We start from the raw sequence: 25,682 nt of genomic DNA on the forward strand, positions 1-25,682 counted from the left end.
CTTGGAATTAAATTATTTACCATAGAGTGTTCCCAACTTCCCACAGCATTTACCTGGGTCATAATTATCTATGTCTGAGTTTATGAATTCCTTGAGGACAAGGGACATTGCTGGAGGCCTCATCTTCGTTTTAAAGAACCCACAGTGTGGGAGCTGCCCTTTGTAGCCAAGAGCTCTTCACCTGACCAGCTCTCCTCCAGCTCAGGACAGGAAATAAGAGACAAATACAGCCCTTGTTAAGAGAAGCATCTGAGCATGGGTGTCAAGTGATGAAAGCTGCTACCACTTGGCCATCCACACATGTTAATTGCTCCTGTATTTTAAACAGTTGTATAACCAGAGCAAAGTGTTCTGCTCCATGAAATCTGTTTGGCACCAGTCTATGGGGGTGGATGGCAAAGGTGGAGGCAGCAGAAGGTGAGAGTTGGTGGATGGGGACAGAGAGAGAGAAATGGGCATAACATACGGCAGTGGTCTACAACCCTACACAATCAAAACTAGAACATGGGGGAAAATCTGGATGTTGTCTTTATATATAATAATAAAATGCATTTCTACATATTCAATGAAAACAAAGCAGTTTGTTAATATCTTTTTGTTTGTTTAAGTATCTTTATTATGTCCTGTTCTTGATGATCAAGAAAGTATACTGGAAATTGCTCCTTCACCAGGAAATTGCTAGTATCACTTCAGACCCACTTGTAAAAGCCTGGAATCTCTCTCTCTAAGGTCAGGACAAACAAAGATCATCTCTCTTGTTTTAGGGGCAAAAGTGAAAGTAGAACAGGCAGAGGTAGAGTGAAGAATGGTGTTGATACCAATTAAACCAAATTAGTTGGAGGAAGGAGAGTTATAACTGTACTTGCAAAGAACTCTTCGTTCAGTTTTTTCCCTTAAACATTATATCATCAATTTAAAAAACTTCAGTGTGCACATGACTCATGTGGGGATGGTTTCGAAATGTAGACTCCCAGGACCACCCCCAGGAGAATTGGATTTAACAGGTCTGTGGCAGAGACGGGGAATCTGTATTTAAACACCTATCCCAAGTCAACTGTGATGCAAGTGACCCTCAGAAACACTCTGAGAAATAGCACATCAGCAATGATGAGTTTTTAACCTCTAAAAATGAACAGATTAAGAGGGGTGTGAATGGGACATGGCGATACTGGAGATGATCAGGTGTCTAGTTCTATAGCTCTGGCTTCCCACTGCTCGTCCCATATCTCAGCACTCCTCCATCCACTTCACCCAAATCACAAAACACGAACAAGGTTTTGGGACTGATGCCCCCCTGGCTGTTAGATTTTCATATACTTTTTTGAAGTGATAAAATCTCTTTTTTTCTAAACACATCCTGTTTTTCTGTCTCCAGACGATATAAAAACATTAAGAAACTTGATAAACAGTATAGGAAAATGAATGGCTTCATTAAGAAACTTGATAAACAGTATAGGAAAATGAATGGAAACAGGTGGGTGAGATGAACAAAATCACAAATCCTCAGATTAGTAATATGTAAATCACTGAGGAGAAAGCTGAGTAAATACCTTCCATTCCCATCAACAACTTCAGAGAAAGGCAAATTCCGTTCACCTCCTGCCTTGCCTGCTGATCATTATGTAGTCCTTGAACATTGCTTTGGTAAAACAAATAAACAAGCAATTAAACATCCCCCCCCACCGCCCCCAGTTTTAAAAATTATTCATGCATCATAGAGACCATCTAAGAGGATATCACTTATTCCTGCCTACTCAGTAAATTACTTGCTCAGGAAAACTCAGCTAGTTAGTGGTAGGTGGCTCTAGAGCCAGCTTTTCCCCACGTGATGGTCATGACCCCACTAGCAGGTCTTGAAATCAATGTCCTGGGTCTTGAGTGTCATTTTTAGAAACATGAAACTGGTTAAATAGAAAATATCACAGGGAATAAAGTTGAGAAAACGCGGCTCTATTTCACCATGTGGCCTCAAAAAGAGATTTGAGCTAATCTCCAAGTCTATTACAATTTTATTGAGGCTAAAGAGAATTTCACACTCCCCACCAGATTGTAAAGGCAGTATCTTCTGTATTTTTCCAAGTTAAAAAATAAAAATATGTGGGCTTCCCTGGTGGCGCAGTGGTTGGGAGTCTGCCTGCTAATGCAGGGGACACGGGTTCGAGCCCTGGTCTGGGAGGATCCCGCATGCCGCGGAGCAACTAGGCCCGTGAGCCACAACTCTGAGCCTGCGCGTCTGGAGCCTATGCTCCGCAACAAGAGAGGCCGCGATAGTGAGAGGCCCGCGCACCTCTATGAAGAGTGGCCCCCGCTTGCCACAACTAGAGAAAGCCCTCGCACAGAAACGAAGACCCAACACAGCAAAAATAAATAAATTAATAAACTCCTATCCCCAACATCAAAAATAAAAATAAATAAAAATATGTGATATTCTAAGAATGTGAAAATTCTTACTTGGGAAGCAAATGCCGTATCCAAGACAACAGACAGCTCAATATTCATTCCTTATGCAGTAATTTGAATTGCAATTGAGATGAATAAACAGGAAAAGCAAACAATGAAGAGTCCAATATATCAATTTAAAATTAAAAAGAAAGAAGAGAGGGAGAGCGAGACTGCGCTAGAGAGCGAGAGAACGAAAGAGCAAGAGAGCCGCATCTAGAAGTTCAGTAGTGGGGAATGCTTGACACAATTCTGCCGCCGCCTCAGTATGAGTGACGTGGTTTCAGCTTGGGCTCAACCATTGATCCGGAGTTACCAGAGGATTTTCTTAACCCTCACCTGTGCTACCCCAACGTGGATCTCAAGGACGGCAGGATAGCAGTGATCCAGAGCATTCTTAAAAGGTTTAAGTCCTGATGGGAAGTTATTTTAATGACAAAGCAATGATAGTTTCACTAGGTCGAGGAACTTTGAGGAAGTGACAAAGTCCACGTTTTAAAAATATGTTTCCTATCACACACACCTACTTTCTAGAATAAAAACCAAAGCCATATGGGCCTGTCGTTTTACTTTCTTTATGTTGTAGATTTATAGCAAGTTATCAGGATGATCCGTTATCTTGTAAAAGCTTTTATCAGAAAGAGGGGAAACCGCATGGCAGAATTTAGAGTGTGAATTCTGAAGGTAAAACCAACGTCTGAAATCTTTGCGATGATTTCGGACGTTGGTTTGTTTTTAAACATTGTTTAAAACATCAGATATTGATTTGTTTTAATCTTTGAAGCTTTCCTTTTGAAAAGCTGATTTACGGGAAGCCGGACTTAAGTTTCACTTTTGGTTTCACTTATCTAACCTTTTATTCCAAAAATGAAAAATCCGCTTGTTTTCCAGATTACAAGTTTAGCGGCAGCGTAAGAAAATCCAGTCGGGGGCGTGGGGTGCTGACCCGGGGGCGGGACTGTCTGGCAGGGGTGGGCGGAGAACTCATCCACGCTAGCTCTTTAGCTGCGGGCCGCCGCGGGTGGTCCTCGCAGTCCCGGGCGCAGTGCCGAAGCCTCCCCGCCAGCCGAGAGTCTCCCGCCCGCAGGTAGGGACCGTTCTCGCTCACTGGCCAGCATCTTTGGCCATCTCGCTGGGCACTTTAAAACGGAACGTCAACAGACCCTTTCTTTGGGATGGAGAGAGGAGAAGGGAAAGGGAAAGCGTGATGGTTTGGGTGCAGTAGAGCCGATTAAGGTTAATTGGAACAAGTAACAAGTTTAGCCTTTAGCTAGGGGGATTCAGTTTTGCTTATCCTGTAAGTACATATATGTTCCTGCGCGTTCACGAATGTGGTCCTGAGGTGGGTAACCGGGTCTAGAGGGAAATTCCTGGGTTAGAGGTCGGGACACCCGGGTCCCAGTCCACCTTTAGCTGCTCACTAGCAGTCTGATCTGTGTAAGTTATCACACCTGCAGCATCTCTTAAGGTCCCTTCCTGCTGTAAGAGCCAGGATACCCGAGCCCGAGTTCTTTGCTCTATCTGCTTCGAGGACTAAAGGAGTCCTGAAGGTGGAAGAGAGGAGCCTAAGGAAAAAAATGTTAAACATTTCTTAGCCACATTGAGCTTAGCCTATGTCAAAGTTCAGTTTGGGTTTGTCTTAAAACACAGGGAGTCTTCACGTATCATTGTTCCACCTTGTTTTGTGCACCTAATGTGGCTGATTTTCTATGGATTAAATTGCTGTCTAAAAATGTGATTTTTTTTAATGGCTACATTCCATGGTGCTGGATAACCAAACAAAATTAATCCCCCATGCTGGACATAAAGATTATTTACAGTGGTTCACTATTTTAGCCATTCACTGAACATCATTGCATATAAATATCTGGGACATTGTTGATTATTTCTTTCGGATTAACTATTACAAGTATAACTACTTAATCAAAGTCTGAATGTTTTAACAGCCTTTTGATACAAATTGAAAATTTCCTTCCAGAAAGGTTGTGTCAGTTCACATTGACAGTTGCCCAGCAGTTTTTAAGAACTGTGATACTCTAAAGAAAAAAATAGCCTTTTTTTCAGTTAAGTACAGTAGGCAGAGGTTACAGGACAATAGTTAGAGTGTGGTCTTAAAGGAAGCCACAGAAATACTATTGGGAATTGAAGCGACACCTGGGAAATGTACAAGAATATCTCAGTGTGACTGAGGGGAAGGAGAAAGGACACAGGGTTTAGTCGAGTTTAATAGAGTTTTGTATTTCATAGAGGTTTAAATAGATCAACTCGATCTGTTAATTGGGTAGGTTTTCAGCTTACTTGGAGACACATTTTCAAACTCTAGGAATTTTTAAAAATCAAATCATAGTACATATACATCAGGTAACAATCAAAGGAAACCCTGAACTAACAGATATCAAGACACTCCTTGCTTATACTTTTGAGAAAGAAAGCTTGAGTTCTTTTCCCTGTCTTTTCGTCCTACCCATCCTACCTTAGCAAGCTAGAGAAGTAGTATCAGCTCCATAGCGTTACACTGGGTTCCCCTAGGGACAAACCTGCTTCCCCATCCTGAATGAACCATCGCTTCTTCCCTAGTTCACGTTTTCCTTGCTCTTTAAATATCTCAGTTCTTGTCTGGGAATTCAGATATACTGTCAGAGTTTCTTCCCTGAAGAAGATGTCAGTGTTCTCAGACCAACTGCCCTAATGTGGAGTTTAGAGGTCAAAGACCATGTCTGTTTACATGGTCCCTATCTATCTATCTATCTATCTACCTACCTACCTATCTTCCCTCCACTAACAACAACTGCACTCCAAGGGAATGGAGCCTTGGAAGAGGAGCTGTAATGAGGAATTAGGTAAATATCAGATCTAATCCATCACCTTCCAGTAAACTTTTATTACCTCTAAAATTTTCAACTAAATTCGTTAAGGGGTAGGAACTCCACCAGGGTATGCCATAAACATTGGAAAAGTTAGTTGAAATCCATGAGTGGATTTAATGCCCCTCTGTTTTATTCAGTTCTTTACTTGGAGTTAGGGGCATCTTAAGTTTTCTTCTGCCCAATAAATGTATTTGTGTTTATTATATCACATTAGTATTTTATAATTGTGGTATAATCAACTCTGGCCCAAGTAAAGGATAGGCAGATAGCTGCTGCAGCCTCATTTCAGCAACCTTTGTGTTCTCACAGTCCTGGCTGCCATCCCTGTTTCCAATGTACAGGGCAGACAGAAAGGAGTGAAATAAGAATTATGTACCTAACACTAGCAAGAGGATGATGATGATATTTTTTATTTTACCGTTTTTGTATGTGTATATCTATATGAACATGAAGGATTCATACAGGTTGATAAGAAACCAGTAAGATAAACAGGCCAAAAAATGATCATATAATTCATAAAAGAACTAAAACAATCAACAAACTTCAAGTTGTACTTTGTAATTAAATTAGAAAAAATATATATTTTAAACAAAACCAAGTGCTAAGTGAAGACCCAATGTAACTGGCACCAATTATCCACATGTATCAAGAACCAGGAAAATGTTCTTTGTCCTTGATCAACAGTTCCGCTTGAGGAAAATCTGTCCTCAGGGCCTAGCCTGGGACCTGGTACACAGTAGACACTTAACAAATATTTGCTGAATACACAAATACTTATATTTTTAAAACTGGAAACAATCCTTACCTAACAACAGGGAAACTAAACATTACGGGACCACTAAACAAGATACTTATAAATATCATGCAGTAAAATGGAAATTATTTGTCAAAATATTCAATGAAAAAATGGGTGTTATGTGTATAATTGTTCTTAAAAGCTTCATGGGGAAAAGACTGGAACAAAAATATATACCGAAATGCTCACAGTGGTTGCAAGGTTTCTCAGCCTTGGCACTGTTGACATTTTGGGACAGATAGTTCTTTGCTGTGGGGGCTGTCCTGTGCATTGTAGGAGGTTTAGCAGCATCCCTGGCCTCTACTCACTAGATAGTAGCAACCCTCTCTCCACCCTATTTTGACAACCAAAGATGTTTCCAGGCATTACCAGATGCTCCCTGGGTTAAGTGATGGAATAGTGGGTGACTTTCCCCTTGTTTTCTTATTTGCCATAATGTGGTAATATTATTTTAATAATGAAGAAAAAACAGAAAAATAAACACATGCCATTATTCTACCTCAACTCTGATGTTTGGGGTTCTGGGGTTCTTCCCATTATACTACTCCATCTGCCAAACTCTCTGCCGCTTGGCAAGATGAAATGGTTCATTAAATTTTGTTTTTATTTTTTTCTAATAAAAATAAAACATATTCATTGGTTTGAAAATCTGGACACAGGAAAACACCAAAGAAGTCATTCACAATCTCATCTCCCTTTTCTTCTTTTTCTCCCATCCTTTCTTCCTTTCGAAAACTATAAAGAGATAAATACCTGACTATTCTTCCTTTAATTTCGTTCCTAGATATAATTACTGTCAGCATCTTGGTATGGATTTTTCTGTAAATTTCCATGTCTAAATATACACACACAGATTATTTCTTTTTTAAACAAAAGTGGATTTCTGCTACATATACTGTTCTGCAACTTACTTTCTACATCTTTACAAAGTCAATACATCTACATGTATTCTTTCCTTAATGGTATTACATTATATGGACATACCAAAATTTATTTAACCATTTAGGCTATCTAGGGTTTTCCCAGTTTGGGGCTGGTATTAGCAATGCTAATCCTTTGGTGTCTATTGTTACATGCATGTGTTTTTGTTTTTGTAAGATATATTTCTCAGAGAGGAAGTGAAAGCTAATATGACATATACATTTAAGATTTTAATGGAGATTACCAAATTGCCCTTCCAAAAAAGGTTATACAACTTCACATTCCTACCATTAGTGGGTAAGGAAACCCATTTGTTCATATCCTCAGAAATGCTAAATATTAGGAAACTTTATAATTTTGATCAAGCTAATAAGTGAAAAATGGTGTCTCATATCTTAAACTATTATTTTTTTCTTTATTGGTAAAATTGAGCATCGTTTCCTATGTTTAGATGTCATTTGTATTTCTTATTCTCTGAACTGTATATTAGAACCTTTGGCTCATTTTCCTGTTGGGTTGTGTGTACTTTTCTTTTTGATTTTTAGGAGCTATTTATATATGCATGACATAAATCTTCTGCCTTACATATGTGTAACATTGATTAATTGATCAATTGTGAGTTTTTGTATGTATACAAAGGTCGAAGAGACCCTAAGGCAGAAAGCTGGCTTTCTTCTCAAAATGTAAATGTATATATTACATGAGAGAGAAAATACATTAATAAATAAACAGATTTGCTGAACTATAGAACAAATCTCTATTTACTCCTCTACTGGAATATATGCTCCTAGAGGAGAGTGACTTTTCTTTCCTGTTCACTGCTGTATCCCTAATGCCTAAATTAGTGCCTGGCACAGAAAAACTACTCAATCAATGTTTGCTGAATCAAAGAATTGGTAGAATTTCAAGCAGGATGACACAATGAAGTGTAGAATCTAGGCAGATACCCCTGAAAGAGGGCTGTGAGTGAGTCACATCTTAATGTGAAGTGGTTGAATCCAACTGTTTCTCCTTCTCACTCCCCCTGCTACTAGTGGAATCAGTTTATTGAGGGAATGGAATTTATAATTTGGGATAAGCAAAGGACGAAAGAGGAGATTTTAGAAGGATGGAACCTGAGGGAGAACTGGCATGGTTGGGATAATAATGTGGAAGGCTTGAATAGTTAAAGGGTAGGATGAAAGCTGCTAGTGGGGGGAAGAGGCATTGAAAGGTGGGAGATAATGGAAGTTAGATTCTCCTTGCTTTGAAATTTTGTATAGGGCAGGCTTGGATTTCTAGGTATGTTACACTGCAGGAAAAAAACAAAAAGTAATTGAGAGGATTTTGGTGCAATATTTTCTTCTTGGTTTCTTTTGAGTGTACAAGTTTTTTTACAGGCCTTGTAATTAGAATTCTCATCATAGTACCTTTTTTTTTTTCATTTAGCTTTATGTGGCTGTGGGATATTAAGTGAAGGTATTGAACTTCTAAATTCCCTGCTGTATTTCAGCACTTACAAATCAGTCATTGTCTGGTTATCAAAAGACAATTTCAATTAAAACTGCCAAGTCCCATAATGTCTGGATATTCAATTATTGAGTAAAGCAGTTTTCTTTTTGTGTTTTCCATAATTAGGTCATTCCAGAAAGATGAGGATATACAGTATCTTTACATTCATGGCTTACTGTTGTTTGCTGAAAGGTAAGACACCAAATCCTTTCATTAGGTTCTATAATTTAAATATTTTAACTATAAGATAAAAACTGAAATAATAAAATAGATATAATTTTTGTAGAGAAGACATTCTATTTTTCCTTCATTATAATTCATAAACATATTTCATAGACCTATTTCAATGGACAAAGATATAGGGAGTATGGACACATCTAAAGAAACAAAATTAACCCATATCCATTTATCCATTACTCATTATCCATTATCCATTTCCCAAGGGTAATTACTTAAAATATCTGAGGAAATGGCCTATGTGTGTACTTTTATATGCTTGTTTTAAACAAGCAGGATCATTCTATCCACCTTGCTCTATGACCTGCTTTTCCCAGTGAGTATATTCTAAGGAAGAATTATAGTGTACATGCAGTGTCAGGGTAACACAGTACTGGCATCAGCCTGAGACCCTCCCTAAATCTCTGTACTCATCTACCTCTGGCCAGACAACTGATTAAGAGTTTCAGGCAGTATGTAGAGAGGACTATTGGAATCTATGATTTAGACTATGTAAAAAGCAATGAGTGTCCAGTCAAAGGACATTCTGGGGATGTCCACATGAAACAAAGTATCCCTTGTTATAAGCACCCCATTACCATGTAATATTTCTACAGTAGTGTATGTTTATGAATTTTGGGACTACAACTTGTTTAGCTAATTTTATTATTTTAACTCAGGAGTGAGATATACATTGTAAAACATGTCTCAAGCTCACTGGATAAAATATGTATTTCAGGGAAGTAAGTCCTTAAATGTAATTATCACATAAGTGATCAGATAAAGCTTTTATAAACCCTGCATTCATTCTATAAATTTTTTGAGGAATTTTCCGTCTTCTAAAGATTGGTCATCTTTCTTTTCAGCATTTACTATCACAGTTCCCAAGGACCTGTATGTGGTAGAATATGGCAGCAATGTGACATTGGAATGCAGATTTCCAGTAGACAAACAATTAAACCTGTTGGCATTAGTTGTTTACTGGGAAATGGAGGATAAGAAAATTATTCAGTTTGTGAATGGGGAGGAAGACCTGAATGTTCAACACAATAGCTACAACCAGAGGGCCCTGCTGTTGAAGAACCAGCTCCCCTTGGGGAAGGCCGCACTTCAGATAACAGATGTGAAATTGCAGGATGCAGGAATTTACTGCTGCTTGATCAGCTATGGCGGTGCCGACTACAAGCGGATTACTTTGAAAGTCAATGGTAAGACCTATTACAGATAGACACAGCCTTTATTAAAACCATATCTCAGTGTTGAGAACTTTTCAATCTTGGAAGTCCAGCCTCACTTTCCACAGCAGCAGTCTGTTCATTCATTCATTCACATACTCATCCAATGAGCGTTGCTTGAGCACATCCTGTTTGATAGTCCCTGGAGATCCAGAGCCAAATGTGGCAGTCATGTTTCACAACATGTTCAGTTTTCCTAAAAATAAATTCCTAGGGCTTCCCTGGTGGTGCAGTGGTTGGGAGTCCGCCTGCCGATTCAGGGGGCACGGGTTCGTGCCCCGGTCTGGGAGGATCCCGCATGCCGCGGAGCGGCTGGGCCCATGAGCCATGGCCGCTGAGCCTGCGCGTCCGGAGCCTGTGCTCCACAACAGGAGAGGCCACGGCATGAAAGGCCCACGTACCGCAAAAAAAAAAATTTAAAAAAAAAATTTAAAAGTAAATAAATTCCTAATCTTCACTTTTTTATTATTATAAAAGTAATATATATAAATATATATATTTTTTTTCTTGCAAATAATTCGGAAACTGTGGAAGAGAATAAATGAACCACAAAAGTGCCTCTCCTCCCTTCACCACTATCTTCCATGGCATGCAAGGATAATAGTCACTATTTGTGTGTCCCTCCAAGAATTTTTAAATTCAATACTTATTTCTTAATTTTATGAGGTCTGCCAGCATTTTTTCTTTGAACCTCTCTATGTCAAATCCAAATAAATATATTAATGACAAACCCCATTGTAAGGTTCACATTCAAAAAGACTTGAAGTCAATCTATGAAGGCAAAAAATAATCATGTCAAGTATTGAATAAACTATTCTTCCTCAGAGACAGTATAAACTATGCTCACTAGGCATACATTCATCTTAAAAATCTGTACCATTTTTATCTTGGAGTATTGAAGAGGAACTGTGTCAAATTCCTGGGTACTGACCTATAAATATGACATCAGGTCACCTGGATTCAAAGTTTTGGATTGCTTCTAGCTCAGTAAAGGAAAACACCTTAGCTGACCACCTCTGCTTTCACTGTTAAGATTCATAAAATTGAGAGCTGAAAGGATCCCAGGCAAGAGCAGCTAATCCAAACACCCAAAGAACAGCAATCCCCTGAAAGGATCTTCTACTCACATACTTCCTACAATGATACCCCTGTCATTTGGACCTTCCTTCTATAGCCTATTGTAATTACTTTCTGATATTGAGCTGAAATCTGCCATCTCTAGTCATAGTTTTGAGATTATCTGCTTGCTTCTTTTGTTTACATGGTGACCTTTTAATATGTGACTAGAATTAAATCATCATCCCTTGGTGTTTCTATTCCTGACCTAAGTACCATCAATCTGAATGTCAGGAATATAAATAGAAAAAGTTTACACTTATCATAAAGGGGTAACTAATCATTATAAAGTCAAAATCAAAATTATATAGGAATTAGGAGAAATGCATCTGTTTTATGGTACATTGCTGGGTCTCTAATTCTGGCTCAATTAATGCTACTGTTGTCAAAATGTCACTTGTCTTGTGAGGTAGATTTAATTTAATTGTATCTTACCATATGCTTCTCCATAACAGATATTCATGAAAGCAAGCTGATGGGATCCCAAGTTGGGATTTTTAACTTTTCTTCAGTCCATCAGCAAATATCAGGCATACTATGTTTCAAGGCATTAAAGAAATTATCAAGACTTAGCTCCATGAACAGCCAGCATTGCTGGATCTAGGGTAGGGAGGAAGAGCATAAGCCTGGCAGTCGGTTAGAAGGAAGTATAGAGTATATGTCTCTGCTTCCAGAAGAAGAGTCTCTCATCAGTCTTAGAGAGTATGCAGAGAGTGGAAAAGCTGTCCCTGTAGTGAAGAAGGGTGTTCTTCCAGGTTATCTGGGCTCTGTAATGTCCCTTGTGGATTTGTGATTTCCTTTGCTGTGGTTTGACACAATGGGAAATCTCTTGGCACTGATGGTTTTTCCAAGGAGGGGTCCTTGATGGAGCAAAGCAGATGACCAACCAGATTTGAGGATGTGATTTGTCTGACCATTCCATTTTGTACTATAAATTACTAATTTGGCATCCTAGTCCCACTCCATCTAGTTGTCATTTGCACATAGTGGTCTTGGAGGTCAAGTTGAGCTGCACTGAAAGCAAGTCAGCTACCAAGCTTCAATTGCACTGAGGCAGTGTCACCAAAGAAGTGTGGCCAGCTTGCATGAGCTTTACAACTCAGGGAAGTAGAACTCCTGAGTCACCTCCATATGCAAACGATTTCACAGTAACGCTGTCGGGCTTCGCTTCCCATCACTGCAAACATGTGGTAACACAGCTTCCCCATAGGGAGTTTACTCACCATGGGATTTTAAAGGTGAAGCATTTCAAAACTGAAATTTGAAAGAGTTTAGCTTTAGATTAACTCAATTATTATCCCTTTGGTGTTATTGCACCTTTCATGTTTGTTTAAATACCAGACTCTCAGGCATCTGACTTTCAGTTGAAAATGTTATTTTTCCTTAAACACTGAATCTAATAGCAGGGAAAATGAAGTGCCCATTTCTACTTTCAAGAACTTAAATGGGATGAGGCATTGAAAGAACAGAGTATGTATAGTTACCCTGATAAAGCCAATTTGTTCATATGGACCAAGGATTAACTGCTATCATTCTTCACCAACCCCATCTCTCCTCCAAATTCACCAACCAGCCCTGTTTAAGTTTTCCCTGTAGCATTAAATCCCCATCTAATATATCATGTAACATATCATATAAATGTACCTACATATTTTGTTTATTATCTCTCTCCTTCTTCTAGAATATATAGTCCACAAAGGCAGAGATTTCATCTATTTTATTTATTACTGTATCCCTAGGACTTGGTATATAAGAGTAGTAGGATGATAAGAACCCACAAAAATATATATGTTGAATGAATGAATGAATGGCATATTTCCTCAAATAGGATAAGCCTAAAAAATTTGAAACACGAACAGGTTTGGATACATGAAAATTTATTTCCAAGACTGTTCATCAGGAACTGTCAGTACTTTCTAAAGAATACCACATGAGTGCACTTTGCTAGTAGTAAGAAGAGGAAGAGCAGCTCTAGCAGTAAAAGCAGTAGTAATTAACACTTATATAGTACTTATGTGCCAGGGCCTATCCTAAGCACTTTGCCTATATTATCTCATTTAATCCTCAAGCGACTCTATGGAGTAGGAGCTTTATCATGTCTAAGATGCATGTTTTTCACATTTTACTATCTCTGAAATCTGAGTGTGTCTTTCAGTAGGTGACATCTTAAGAGTCAGTGATATGTGGTGGTATTCTTCTCATTTCATGGCTGAGCAAACTGAGGTCCAAAGAAATTAAGTAATTTGCCAAGTTCATTAAACTATTAAGTGATGAAGCCAGGTTCTAAACTCAAGCAATCTGTCTCTGAAGTCTGTGCCCTTAACAACCAGGTTTATTTCCTGTATTTGTACCTCCAAAGTGTGTATTGAGTTGTATTTTTTTTTTTTTTGCGGTACGCGGGCCTCTCACTGTTGTGGCCTCTCCCATTGCGGAGCACAGGCTCCGGACGCATAGGCTCAGTGGCCATGGCTCACGGGCCCAGCCGCTCCATGGCGTGTGGGATCTTCCCGGACTGGGGCACGAACCCGTGTCCCCTGCATTGGCAGGCGGACTCTCAACCACTGTGCCACCAGGGAAGCCCTGAGTTGTATATTGACTTCAAAACTACTGTTAGCTTTTCGTTGTCCAGATGTAATAGTTGCATTAGAACATGTGTACGCTAGATCTAGTAAACCAGGAGTCTGCAAATGTTTTCGATTACCTACCCCATTAGTAAAGCATGTTAAACTAATATATGTATGTGTGTGTTTATAAAGAATGTACTTGTGCTAATATATGTTATATCATCAGAAATTGACATTTTTTAAAGGCAAAAGAAATTGAATATCACCAATTTCATATGGTTCAACATAATACATTGCACATTCTATAAATGTACAAAAATAGAAATTTTAAAAATATGAAATGAAAATTTAATAAACAATATTTTCAGTCTTACTAATTATGATGCTTCACTATAGTTAGCTAATATTTCAAGGCATAATATATCTTAGGTGAAATTTCGCATTAACAAAAATGGATGGTCTTGACAATCTTAAGGTTTTTTTAACCAATGCCTTGTCAGATCCAATTAGGTACTTGTTGTTTTACTTCATAAAGTCATGGTAAGAAGTATCACTCTTGCCATTTCCTTTTGGTTTTTGCTTGATTTATTGGTAATATATCCAGTCCTCAGTTTCTTTGTGGGAAACCTTTTAATTAGTTGTTCATTTTGTAAGCAGGTTAGTTTAGTTAAAATTAGATGAGAGAGACTTCCCTAGTGGTCCACTGGCTAAGACTCTGCACTCTCAACGCAGGGGGCCCAGGTTTGATCCCTGGTCAGGGAACTAGATCCCGCATGCCACAACTAAGACCCGACACAGCTAAATAAATAAATATTTAAAAAGAAATTATATGAGAGAACCTGAATATCTGTAATAATCCCAAACAAGTCACTGTCCTCCCTTAGGTGTTATAAAACTCCCCTATTCCTTTAAGACAAAGTGAGGCCCAGTGTCAATCAGTAAATCTCATTAAGCTTAGATTATTTCTTAATTGTTTTGATAAAAATACATATAAGTGGAGGTTCTAATATTTTCTTATTAAACCCAAATACATGTGCTCCACTTGAGAGACTAATAAAATGGGTATTTAATCAGTGAGTAGAATGAATCCGCTAATTTGTTGGGCCGTTAACGGTACAGTACATTTATACATATGCCCAGGCATGAAACAACATTCTTCTTTATTCTTATTCCATTAAAAATAATAATCAAAGGGTAAAAAAGCAAACATTTTACCCTTAAAGTTTACTATTCACTCTGATTTTAGGCTTGGAATTTTAATTGTCCAAAAATCAAGCTATGTGCTATATGAATTAGAACCTGTTATGGTAATATTATTTCATGAGGTATAATCAGTGGATTCCTTTTTAAAAGAATGCTTAAATATAATAGATAAAGGTTGAGGATTCAAGTACTCATGAGAACCATTATTTATATGTTTTGAAATTGTAATTATGTTGATTTCCAATGTTTTCATTGAACATAATATCATTATTTCAGTTTTGTTTGATCCTGGCTGTATTGTATTAAATCTCTGTGAATATATCATATCACAAAGCCATTGTTGTGTCTTTAGTAAAGGAATGGAGAATTAAGGCTCTAGGTGGACCATTAGTGGTTACACTAAAATATTAGGAGTAAAATAAAAATTGTGCCAACAGAATAATAACATGTTAACATACTTATCATGAATAAACATGAAAAAGTTCTTAGGCATTGTAAATGCACTAAATAATCTGCTAGAATATTTAGTACATCTACTAGAATATTTAGTACATTTAATCCTAAAAGGGTCCCAAACTTACGATCTAAAATTTAATCAAAGTTTCTTCCTTGAGTATAATTAAATGATTTATTAAAATAACCAGCATAAAAAGTTTAAAAAATAAGTATCATAATATGGTATTCTAGATGAGATCCTAGAACAGAAAAAGGACATTAGGGAAAACTAGTGAAATGGAACAAAGTATAAAGTTTAGTTAATAGTACTGTACTAATATTGGTTCCTTAGTTAGGATGAAAGTACCATGGTAATGTAAGATGGTAACAATAGAGGAAACGGGAGAGGTATGTGGGCACTCTGTACTATCTTTGCAACTTTTCTGTAAATCTAAAACTATTGTAAAATTTTTTTAAATGCATTTAAACTTTAAAAATTATCATGCAGGGAACACGTATCCACTTTTACAATGACGTTATACTATTTTCATACCTAATTTCTTATCATTTACCTAAAATTGGAAAAGTGAATGGCCCATCAAAATGAGATTTTCTGTTTATTAAATAAAGTCTAAGAAAACAGTACTGACCAGCTGGAGATGTTCATGTTTATAAAGACAGCTTTACATCAACAAAGAGATAATAAATTTAAGAATTTGGCCCTTTGTAAAAACTGTAAAACTTTACTGCGAAACATATAAAGACTTGAGTAAATGGACAAACATATTTTATATTTAGATAGAAAGACTACTGGTTTAAAGATGACAATTCTCTTTTAATTAATCTATACATTTATCAATACTTTGAGCTCAATAAAAATAGCAATATGTTTTTTATAGCAAGGTAGTTGTTCCTTTAAGCCCAAACTTGGCCCAAGTATGAGTGGAAGAGTTGAGGCAGAACTACCAGGCATTCCCCACTGCTGAAACATCTGAAAATTAAGCTTATTTCTCTGAGAACAGCCTGGACTGGTATTCTTTCTAAGGTAGACAAGACCAAGCCACATGTCTAGTTCTGTGCTAAGTGAAAGCCATGACTTCTTTTTGCTCATGACCTAGCTTCATACCGCAAAATCAACCAAACAATTTCTGTGGATCCAGTCACCTCTGAACATGAACTAAGGTGTCAGGCTGAGGGTTACCCTGAGGCTGAAGTCATCTGGACAAGCAGTGACCACCGAGTCCTGAGTGGCAAAACCACCATTACCAGTTCCAAGAGGGAGGAGAAGCTTTTCAATGTGACCAGCACACTAAGAATCAACACAACAGCTAACGAGATTTTCTACTGCATTTTTCGGAGATTAGGTCATGAGGAAAACAGTACAGCTGAATTGGTCATCCCAGGTAATATTATGAATGTCTCAATTAAAATGTGCCTAGTACTGTCCCTTGGTACCTAGCCTGATGCCTGCTCATTGTAAGCTTTCATTGTTTGTTGAATGAATGAGTAACACTGTATTTACAAAATGCATCCTACTTCCTCACCTCCATTCGTCCAAGTCATATTGCAACTTAATAAACATTCAGCAAATATTTATTGAATATGTGGTACGTGCCAGGCATTGGGGACTCAGTTAACACTCTCCAGGAAGTAGATAATAAAACAGGCAATCTCATTTTATGTAGGACATGCTCTTGTGGCTGGGGGATCTAGGGCAGCACCTGAGAGGAAGACTCAACTCAGACCAAGTTTCAGGAATCCAAATCTGAGCACATCAGAGCTGTTTCCTTCTTTCCAGGGTTTCTGTGGCAGGAAGCAAATGGAATGTACTTTCCTATCTTATTCCAAACGGGAGAGATCCTTCCTCCCCATCTGCCTCCTCCAAGGTAGTCTGCTTAGTGCGTAAGATATAAGACTGTGTGTCCCTGGGCAAGCAACTTGACTTCTGTGTGTTTCACTTTTCTTATATAGTTATAACCTATTGGGCAATACCATCATAGGAATACATGAGCTACGGTGTATGAAAATAATTTGAGACTCTTGTTTGCGCAGAATCAACTATTTTATTTTTATCTCACTCTCCTATAGAAGTGGGTAAGGCAGGATACAGTCTAGTGAGAGGCTCAGACCTTTAGAGAAGGCGAGCTTGAGAGCATGATGTTAATATTGGTTTGGCCAAAAAGTTCGTTCGGTTAGTGAATCCGTTGTTCAATGAAGTTCTTCGTGAAAATGAAAAATGTGTCTTTTATTTTTACTTAAAAGCGAGTGAACTTTTTGGCCAACCCAATATAAACCCAGAGGTTTATATTGTCTGCTTCTCAGAGGCACTTCTCACCACTCTCTCCCCCACTAGATGTTGAAAGTAAAGCTTAGGTACTTCAGAGAAAACAAATAAAAAATTGAATAGAAAAGGTAAACAATAGGAAAAAATAATCCAGGGTAGTCCTATGAACAAAAAGAACAAAAGAAGTTTAGAAAATTAAAGAGATGCTCTTACTGGGGTGTGAATCACTTTGGTAGGAGCTGCATTAGTATAATAGGTTCCTGTCATTTAAAAGCTATTTTATGATAACTTCCTTGTGGGAAGACCTAGGGTTAACTCACCTAACTGCTCAGAATCTGTTTCCTCATCTGTAACCTGGGGATTTAAAAAATAAAAAATGGCACACCTAATTCATAAAGTTATTAACAGGCTCTGTAAACTGCAAGCTACTAGAGAAAAGCTGACTACAGCTTTAAAGCTTGAACTAGGTAGTCATGGATCATGGCTAATGGTGGGAGGTGGGAGTTAGCAGTCTCTGAGCATCATGTTCCATAAGACCCCTTTTCTTCCTGCATGGGACTGGAGACAGGTTGGTGAGAGGTGCCAATGATTAGATGTCCCAAGATGTTCAAACTGTGGAGAAAGAAAAGATAGCAAACAATGGTCCCAATCATGGCCACAGATATGGGGAAGCAGGAGCTCTTTGACAATGCCAGTTGGCCTTCATGTTCCATCTTTGCCATGTGCAGTAGGCTGCTACCTTTTATATTAAGGAATGCAGGAAGTGAAATAATCAAGGCTACCATATAATATTGAGTTGCCACTCCCTGTGAAAAGCACTTTATAAACATTAGCCTCACAAAAATTTCATTAGCATTTCCATTTTTTAGGCTGGTTAAAGGACTTACTGGAGATCTCAAAACTAGTGAGTGGCCGCAGAACTTAACCCCATCTTTCCAAAACTTGGGCTGCTTCCACTTTTCCATGCTGCTCCCATTTTCATATCTGAGGTATCTCACCATTCCAGCCACTCACTGGAAAGGAACTTATGGTATTTAAGAAAATTAACCTCATACTATCCTAAATTAAGCTTCAAAGATGATTATTCTCTTGCCCTTCCAAAGAAGATTTTATCTTTATTTTCTTTTTATTTTGTTTTGTTTTTCAGAACCATATCCAGATCAAGCAAAAAAGAGGACTCACTTGGTGATTCTGGGAGCTCTCCTGTTGTTCCTTAGTGTAACCCTGACAATCATCTTCTATCTAAAAAGAGATGGTATTTCCTTTATTGTAATAGTCTCCATTGGGGTTGAGGAGAAGTGTATGAGAGTGCTACTGTTGTCACAATGGCACTTAGTGGGCAGAGCCAGGGATGCTAAATCTCCTGTAATCTGCAGAACAGTCCCATGTAACAGGGAGCTTTTCTACCCAAAATGCTAGAGGTGCCCCCAGCAGGAAACAGTGATTTATCAAATGGTTTCCTATTAGCTTTCCCTTCCAGGGCCAACTTTCAGTTATGCAAAGTAGGTTTTTAGTTACTGTTCTGCAGTATCACTTTCATTGAAGGGCGGCAGTGAACACTTGTAGTAACCTTTCCAAGGGGGTGAGAATTGGATCATGGCTGCAAGCAAACCTGACTTGCCTCTGCAAGGTAGCACAAAGACACTCCACTGTTTGATAGCAATTATAGTGAAGCTGTACAGGATTGCTGGGTGAAGATCGTGAGAGAAAGGTTGTGTATGGAGGTTGAAGAAGACCAAGTGTTAAACAATTTCTTTCCGTCATGCAAATAACCACAGACTTACAGAAGAGAAAAAGCTAAATGCCTGTTGGTTTCAGTTCAATTTGTCAAGCATTAGTTGCACTGTTATATTGAGCTGGTTTCTGGGACCTTTAAATAATAAAAATAGTTCTTTATGGAGAGCAGTGATACTTTTACCATAGAGTAGTTTGCAAGATTTCTGGCTGAGGGTGTTATATAGATTTTAAAATAATTTTAATGTGTGTATTTCTCTATTTACCCAAGGGGGCAATTAAAATTCAGGGAAACGTGGCTATTCAAATAATTTCCTTTCATTTTAAGATGATTCAGAGCGAACATTTCCCCAGTACTTTGAGAAGTACACCAAAGGATCTGATGATGATCTGTGTATAGAGTTATCTGATGACAAATAGGGAAGTGGAAAATGGAAGGGAATTCCAATAGTCGTTGAGAAATTCCCTACAACCCCTTAAGAGGTGGGTGGATCTGGGAAAGTGGTGTAATTGAGGGAGTGGAGGTCAGCTTCTTCTAATGAACAAGTACTTAACAGAACTGAGATAGCCAGAGTATAAGGATCAAGTTTCAGTGATAGGAAGACCTGAGATGACTTTGATTTGTCCAAGGAAGTGGCTGTGGCCAACTTGCATTTCCATGTGAAAAATAATTAGTTGGCATTAGAAACGACTAGATAACCAGCGTATAATAAAGTATCTCAGAATATGGTACATCTCTGGGGGAAGAATGGAAAATATAAGTATATACTCCTGAATAAAATCTAGAAAATTTTGAATTAATTAAACTGTTGAATTAACCTCAGGGGTTGGGACTCCTGGAATATGGAAGTCTACCAGATTTCCTAAGGGATTAAAAATGTTTCATAGGAACCTGGGATTTAAACTTGAGTCACTGTGTGGGATGTAGAGTTGTGTTATATGGAAATAAAAATAATTTTTTTTTCAAGTGGAAGTGATGGATATGGAAAAATGTGGCACCCGAGATATGAACTCAAAGCAGCAAAATGGTAAGAATATTAGCAGGGATCGGAAGTTGAAGGAAAAGTAAACAAAAAGTTAAAGAACAAGGAGAAGGCTATCAGCCATAATCTCCCCTCATTTTACAGAATGCTGACTGTTGGAACTGCCAGCTCCTCTTTGCCTCACAACTCTGATGTAAGAACTATTCCCACAGTCTGAGATTTAGGGATGGCAAAGGAGAGTAGAGGGATGGCTCTTTGCGGAGGTGGGGGAAGGAGGCAGCTTCTCTCTGTTAGGTTTCTATTGCTCTGCATCCTAACATCTCCCTGCAACAGGGGACCGAAGTGATTTATGTGGATGGGTGATAGATAGATGGATGGATGGATGGATAGATAGATAGATAGATAGATAGATAAAACGTGTATCAGGCACTGTGTGTACTGCTTCATGTGCAGTACTTCAATCTCCTCCCTCCACAAAATCAAAGAGAATTTATTTATTTATTATCCTAGGATAATACTAGGATTATTCCCATTTTATAGTAGAGAAAACAGAGCGTCAAGAAGATAATATAAATTACCCAAGAACACAAATCTGGCAAAAATAAGGCGTTGGGGCCCACTAGCCTGACTATAGAACCTTACTCTTAACCTGTTCACTTAAATCCATTCCACAACAAATGTCTACATTTGTAGAAGTCCACAAAGACCTCACCCAGATGATTGAACTAAGAGGAAAGTTATATTAAGGTTTCTAATTCTTATTAATGTAATTAGAAACCACACTTCACAATGAGCCCAAGTTTAAAGTAGTCTAATTACCTTGGACAAGCTCAGGCATGTTTCGTTATGTAGTCCATAGCACTCATTTGTGTTGTAAAGCTAATTAATGAGTGTTGTTTGGAGCATCCTAGGGTGACAAACCATCCCAGTTTGCCCAGGACTAAGGGTTTTCTCAGAACATTGGTCTTTCAGTTTCACAACGAGGACAGTTCCTGGCAAACCAGGATGGTTGGTTACACTTTATCATGTAAGGGGAATTGGACATAAATATAATATGCTTCTTTCTCTTATTGCAAGTTTATTATATCATCTAGCAAATATAACTTATGTTTCTCATTTTCACTCTCCAGATACACAATTTGAGGAGACGTAATCCGACGTTGAAACTTCTGATCTTAAAGCAGGGATTCTCAGCCTGTGGTTTGAGTTCGTCAGGGCTAGGCATGACCAGAGGCATGCAATGGGCCAGTGGGCTGCAGATGATGTAGAACTTAAAAGGCCCAAGCTCTGAAAATGGAAGCTGGGAAAGAAGAAGAGAACAAAGGAAGAAGGAGTAAAAAAGGTAGCCTTAGCCTGGAAGGAAACCTTGGTACTTCAAAATGACTGGGAGACTCATCAATGCATATGAAAAGGAGAAAGGACACTTCTGAATGATAAATCTCCATGCAAATTATCCATCACTCATCCTAGGAAAACAGGTTGAGATTCCCTGATTTAATGGTCAGTTCCTGCAGAAGTGCCCTTTGCCTTCACTCAGTGTTGATTTGTCTTCTGGGTAATTGAGAGTCCCAGTGTTGCAACAGTACTTAAGTATGAGTTATTTTTATTTATTTTAAGTCTGTGGGGTCTTGTCATGTGAGTGTGGTTGTGAGTGATTTCTTTTGAAGATATGCTGTATTAGAAGTTAAAATTATGTCACCAGACCAAACTTACTGCTTGATGACTTGTGTGTGTCCAGCAAAATATAGTATTTGTAAGTTGCTTGATATCCTCTATAACTATCAGTACATAGGAACCATAGAGAACAAACCATTGGTTTGTATAGGATATTACCTTATTTAACCCATTGATACTTTGACTGACTTGGATAATCTTATTCTCAGACCTCAAAGTAAGATACATTACCAAAATATGTTACGTTTAAGTATCAGCTTTACAACTATGTGTACACATAATCTCATTTCATTCCTGTAGCAGCTGTGTTGTAGCAAGCACTATTCTACCCATTTCACAGCTGAGGGAGCAAAGATAAAATAACGTGCCCAAGACAATAAACAGCAGACCTCAGATATCCGAGACTGTCACCCACTGTCCTTTTATTTCTTTCTTTTAATTAAGGTGTAGTTGATTTACAATGTTGTGCCGATCTTTGCTGTACAGCAAAGTAACTCAGTTATACACATATACACATTCTTTTTAATATTTTTTTAATTAAAAATTTTTTTTACCCACTGTCCTTTTAGAATACAATTTACAGCTCTGTTTTACTTTAAGAAATTCATTCATTCAGTGAACATTTAGGAAGCGCCCTACCATGTTAATCACTGTGCCAGGCAGAGTATACAGATGTGAGCAAGATAAAGCACTTCCCCTCGAGGAGCTCATAGTATCATGGGGACAGCAGTAAGAAAATGTATTGCTACAACATGGTGCATTATCATAGTATACGGTGTTCGAGGAGAATGCTTGTATGAGGAGGAAAGTCTAGAAATGCTGCCGAAGGAGGGGACGCTCTGGGTAGCCAGCCAGTGTGTTCCTGGACAGTTGAAAATACTTAAACATTTTAATAATCAATTTTAGTTTATGAGATGTCAGATTTTTTAAAACTGTGGAAAACAGCTCTTGAATTCCTTTTCTATGACTATATTTACCCCTGATTTGTTTGCCTTTGCCATGCAATTTGATGTTTATTTATATAGTGCCTAGTATTGTCTAGCAGTTTTCTTTTTTATTTAAATGCAATTGAATTTTGAATTCATACTTTTTTATGATTCAAAATTCAAAAAGTCCAGTAGGAGACATTAAAAAGTCTCTATTCCATCCTCCTACTCATCTAGTTTCCCTTTCCAGAAGCAACAACACTTGTCTTTTGTTTATTTGTCTTCTAAAGATATTCTATGAACATATGTGGAAATGTTTGTAAAATGTGTATATATTTTTAGTTTTTGCTCTTTTTCACATAAGTAGTAATGCATTATGCGTCTTCTGTGCCCTTTGCTATTTTTATTTAATATACTATTTCTTATGTAGTAGACAGAACAAATTTGAAGTTCCCAGTGGCTGGGTACTATGTCTTGTTTGTTCTAGGTCATCTTTTCCATAGTCTCTTAGTATCTTTCATATGATGTAGTACATACTAAAGAGTTACTACATCTACATTTAGACAACCAGCATTTGTCGAGTACTTGCTGTATGACTGTGTTTGGATTTGGTTTATTTTGTGTTTCTCAAAGAGAGAATGTGTTTCTCAAAATGGATTTTCCAGGGTACATGGGGTCAACCTGGCTCTAAAGGATGACTTTATTGCTAAGTCTGTATGACAGAATCGTGTCTGGAACTTGTTTTTTTTCTGTTTTCTCTTGAGTATAAACTTGAATTCGGGGCTTCCCTGGTGGCGCAGTGGTTGAGAGTCCGCCTGCCGATGCAGGGGACGCGGGTTCGTGCCCCGGTCCGGGAAGATCCCACATGCTGCGGAGCGGCTGGGCCCGTGAGCCATGGCCGCTGAGCCTGTGCGTCCAGAGCCTATGCTCCACAACGGGAGAGGCCACAACAGTGAGAGGCCTGCGTATTGCAAAAAAAAAAAAAAAAGAAACTTGAATTCAATGTTGCACTTGCAAAATTACATGTTCTTTTTGGAAATTCCAGTCAAGTACCTTGACCCTAGACCTTCATCTGTGCCAGAAAAGGCCTGTGATGCCTGTGAGCTGTGCCTGAACCCTTGAGTCCCACCAGTTCTCACCACTACACAGACCTCCTAATACATTGCTTTCCAAAAGTTCAGATGCCCTCTCAGGAGGTCCCAGAGTATTTCTTCCCTCTTGGCCATTTACCTGGATCACTGACAAGGAAGACCATCTTTGCTTTGCCACATGTCAAGGCTGAAGAAACAGAATCTCCAATAGAACTTTTCCTGTTATCTTTTTGTACATGTTCATTTGCACAATATCCCTTGTTTGAGTGACAGTATCCTTTGTTTGAGTGACAGTATCCTTTGTTTGTGTGAAGTACAAGTGAGGATTCTGGTTCAGCAAGACGTAAAGTCTATTTACTCCATTCCTAAATCTTAATGCCTTCTTGTGGTATGGGATTTGTAAGGCACTTTATCCCTTTGTCTTGTGTTTCATTGTAAATGATACAGGCAGAGATGATATCTAGTTCTGCAGTGGATTGTCACTGTTTACACCTGCATTAATTTAATAAAATATTCTTATTTATTTTGTTCTTCAGTGCACCCACATATCTATTTTCTTGTTTTCTACATGTTTTATAAGACCATTCCCAGTTCAACATCCCGATGGAGACAGTTACTTGTAACATCTTCAGCTACCTTCCTAGTTCTTTTTTCATAGCTTCTATGTTTACACAGCATACTCTTGCATCCTGTGTGATGAAAAAATATCAAAAGAATTTTTTAAAGAATGCATTGAAAATTTTCATCCTTTCTCACTTGATAGCTTCCTTTAGGACAATACCAAGAAAAGAGTCAAAATTGTGTTGTCCAAATTGAAGATCTGAGGGAAGGGAGATGGGAGAGGAGTGGTCTTCAAGAGAACTATAGGGAAATGAAGGGGCTTTCCTTTACGAGAGTACTCTTCTCAGATCAGTAGATATGGATATGCAAGCCCATGCATACGAAGCTGGATGTATTTCAATCATGCGGTTCTGAAAAGGAAGTGAGAAACCTAGATTGAAGTCAAGTTGAGGATTAAGGCCTGGTTCAGGGTGGGACAGTAAGAAGATTTAATGTCAACTAATTTAATTACTTAGTCATCAGGCTTACTTTAAAGAGACTTTTGATCATTTCTCTAAACCAGACACTCTCAAAAGATAATGATGACTATTTCTAAGAATATGTCAGATTCTAGATGGTTCTAAAGAAAGAGTATCAGTATCTTTGTAGAAATGATGATGATATAATGTTTATGCCACTGCTGGGCAATGAAAGCAATAAAAATGCATGGTTGGCATCAGTATATTTCACCTTTCTGATCAATCTTCCTGGCTGGCTTTGGTGGTCATGGTTCTGGATGGACTTTTGTGACACTGGAAGGGTCCATACTGTAGGAAAGTTAGCTTGAAAATGTACCATAAGCTGTCATTAAGCTTTTACTCCAATCCCTTTTACAAGCATGTGACTATCTGCCATAAGTGGACCAAATATATTTTTATCTAAATATTTTAGAAAATTATAGATTATTACTATTTTAAAACTTAGAATTCAAAATTAGCTTTTTCACTGTAGATATCCCTGACCAAATTTGTGAAGGTAGATACATGCCGTTTTCGTACTTTTTTCCTACTCCAGGCCCACAAAGTTTCAAGGGAATTAATACTACAAATCAAATTACCCCTATATAATTTAAATATTTCCAGAATTATTTATATTTTAAAAGAGGTT

The 25,682-nt window shown here is 38.1% G+C and overlaps 2 protein-coding genes across 3 annotated transcripts in view; one reads left to right on the top strand and one right to left on the bottom strand.

Annotated features, from left to right (window-relative positions):
- Positions 1–2,578, bottom strand: part of PLGRKT (plasminogen receptor with a C-terminal lysine) — a 61,767-nt gene extending 59,189 nt beyond the window's left edge. Inside the window, exon 1 of the mRNA XM_060155055.1 lies at positions 2,452–2,578. The gene's annotated coding sequence lies outside the window, so the exon portion shown is untranslated. The remainder of the gene's footprint in view (positions 1–2,451) is intronic.
- Positions 2,579–3,455: 877 nt separating this feature from the next.
- Positions 3,456–24,505, top strand: CD274 (CD274 molecule). 2 transcript variants are annotated; one of them, XM_060155050.1, is made up of 7 exons: positions 3,456–3,526; positions 8,641–8,706; positions 9,597–9,938; positions 16,402–16,686; positions 18,715–18,822; positions 20,270–20,329; positions 21,415–24,505. In XM_060155050.1, the coding sequence occupies exons 2-7, from the start codon at positions 8,655–8,657 to the stop codon at positions 21,435–21,437; spliced, it is 870 nt and encodes a 289-aa protein (XP_060011033.1). In that variant the 5' UTR covers positions 3,456–3,526; positions 8,641–8,654; the 3' UTR covers positions 21,438–24,505. The 2 variants fall into 2 exon arrangements, with proteins under 2 accessions (XP_060011033.1, XP_060011032.1); XM_060155049.1 differs by lacking the exons at positions 20,270–20,329; positions 21,415–24,505 and having other exon boundaries at positions 18,715–19,557.
- Positions 24,506–25,682: the final 1,177 nt, after the last annotated feature.

This window comes from Lagenorhynchus albirostris, chromosome 7 (assembly GCF_949774975.1).
Source record: "Lagenorhynchus albirostris chromosome 7, mLagAlb1.1, whole genome shotgun sequence".
Taxonomy (NCBI): domain Eukaryota; kingdom Metazoa; phylum Chordata; class Mammalia; order Artiodactyla; family Delphinidae; genus Lagenorhynchus; species Lagenorhynchus albirostris.

Bases quoted from the DNA above. Each gene is read 5' to 3' on its own strand.
- CD274 (XM_060155049.1), top strand. From the start codon at position 8,655: ATGAGGATATACAGTATCTTTACATTCATGGCTTACTGTTGTTTGCTG. The intron at 8,707-9,596 runs GTAAGACACCAA...CTTTCTTTTCAG, and splicing joins TTACTGTTGTTTGCTGAAAG to CATTTACTATCACAGTTCCC. The intron at 9,939-16,401 runs GTAAGACCTATT...CTCATGACCTAG, and splicing joins GATTACTTTGAAAGTCAATG to CTTCATACCGCAAAATCAAC.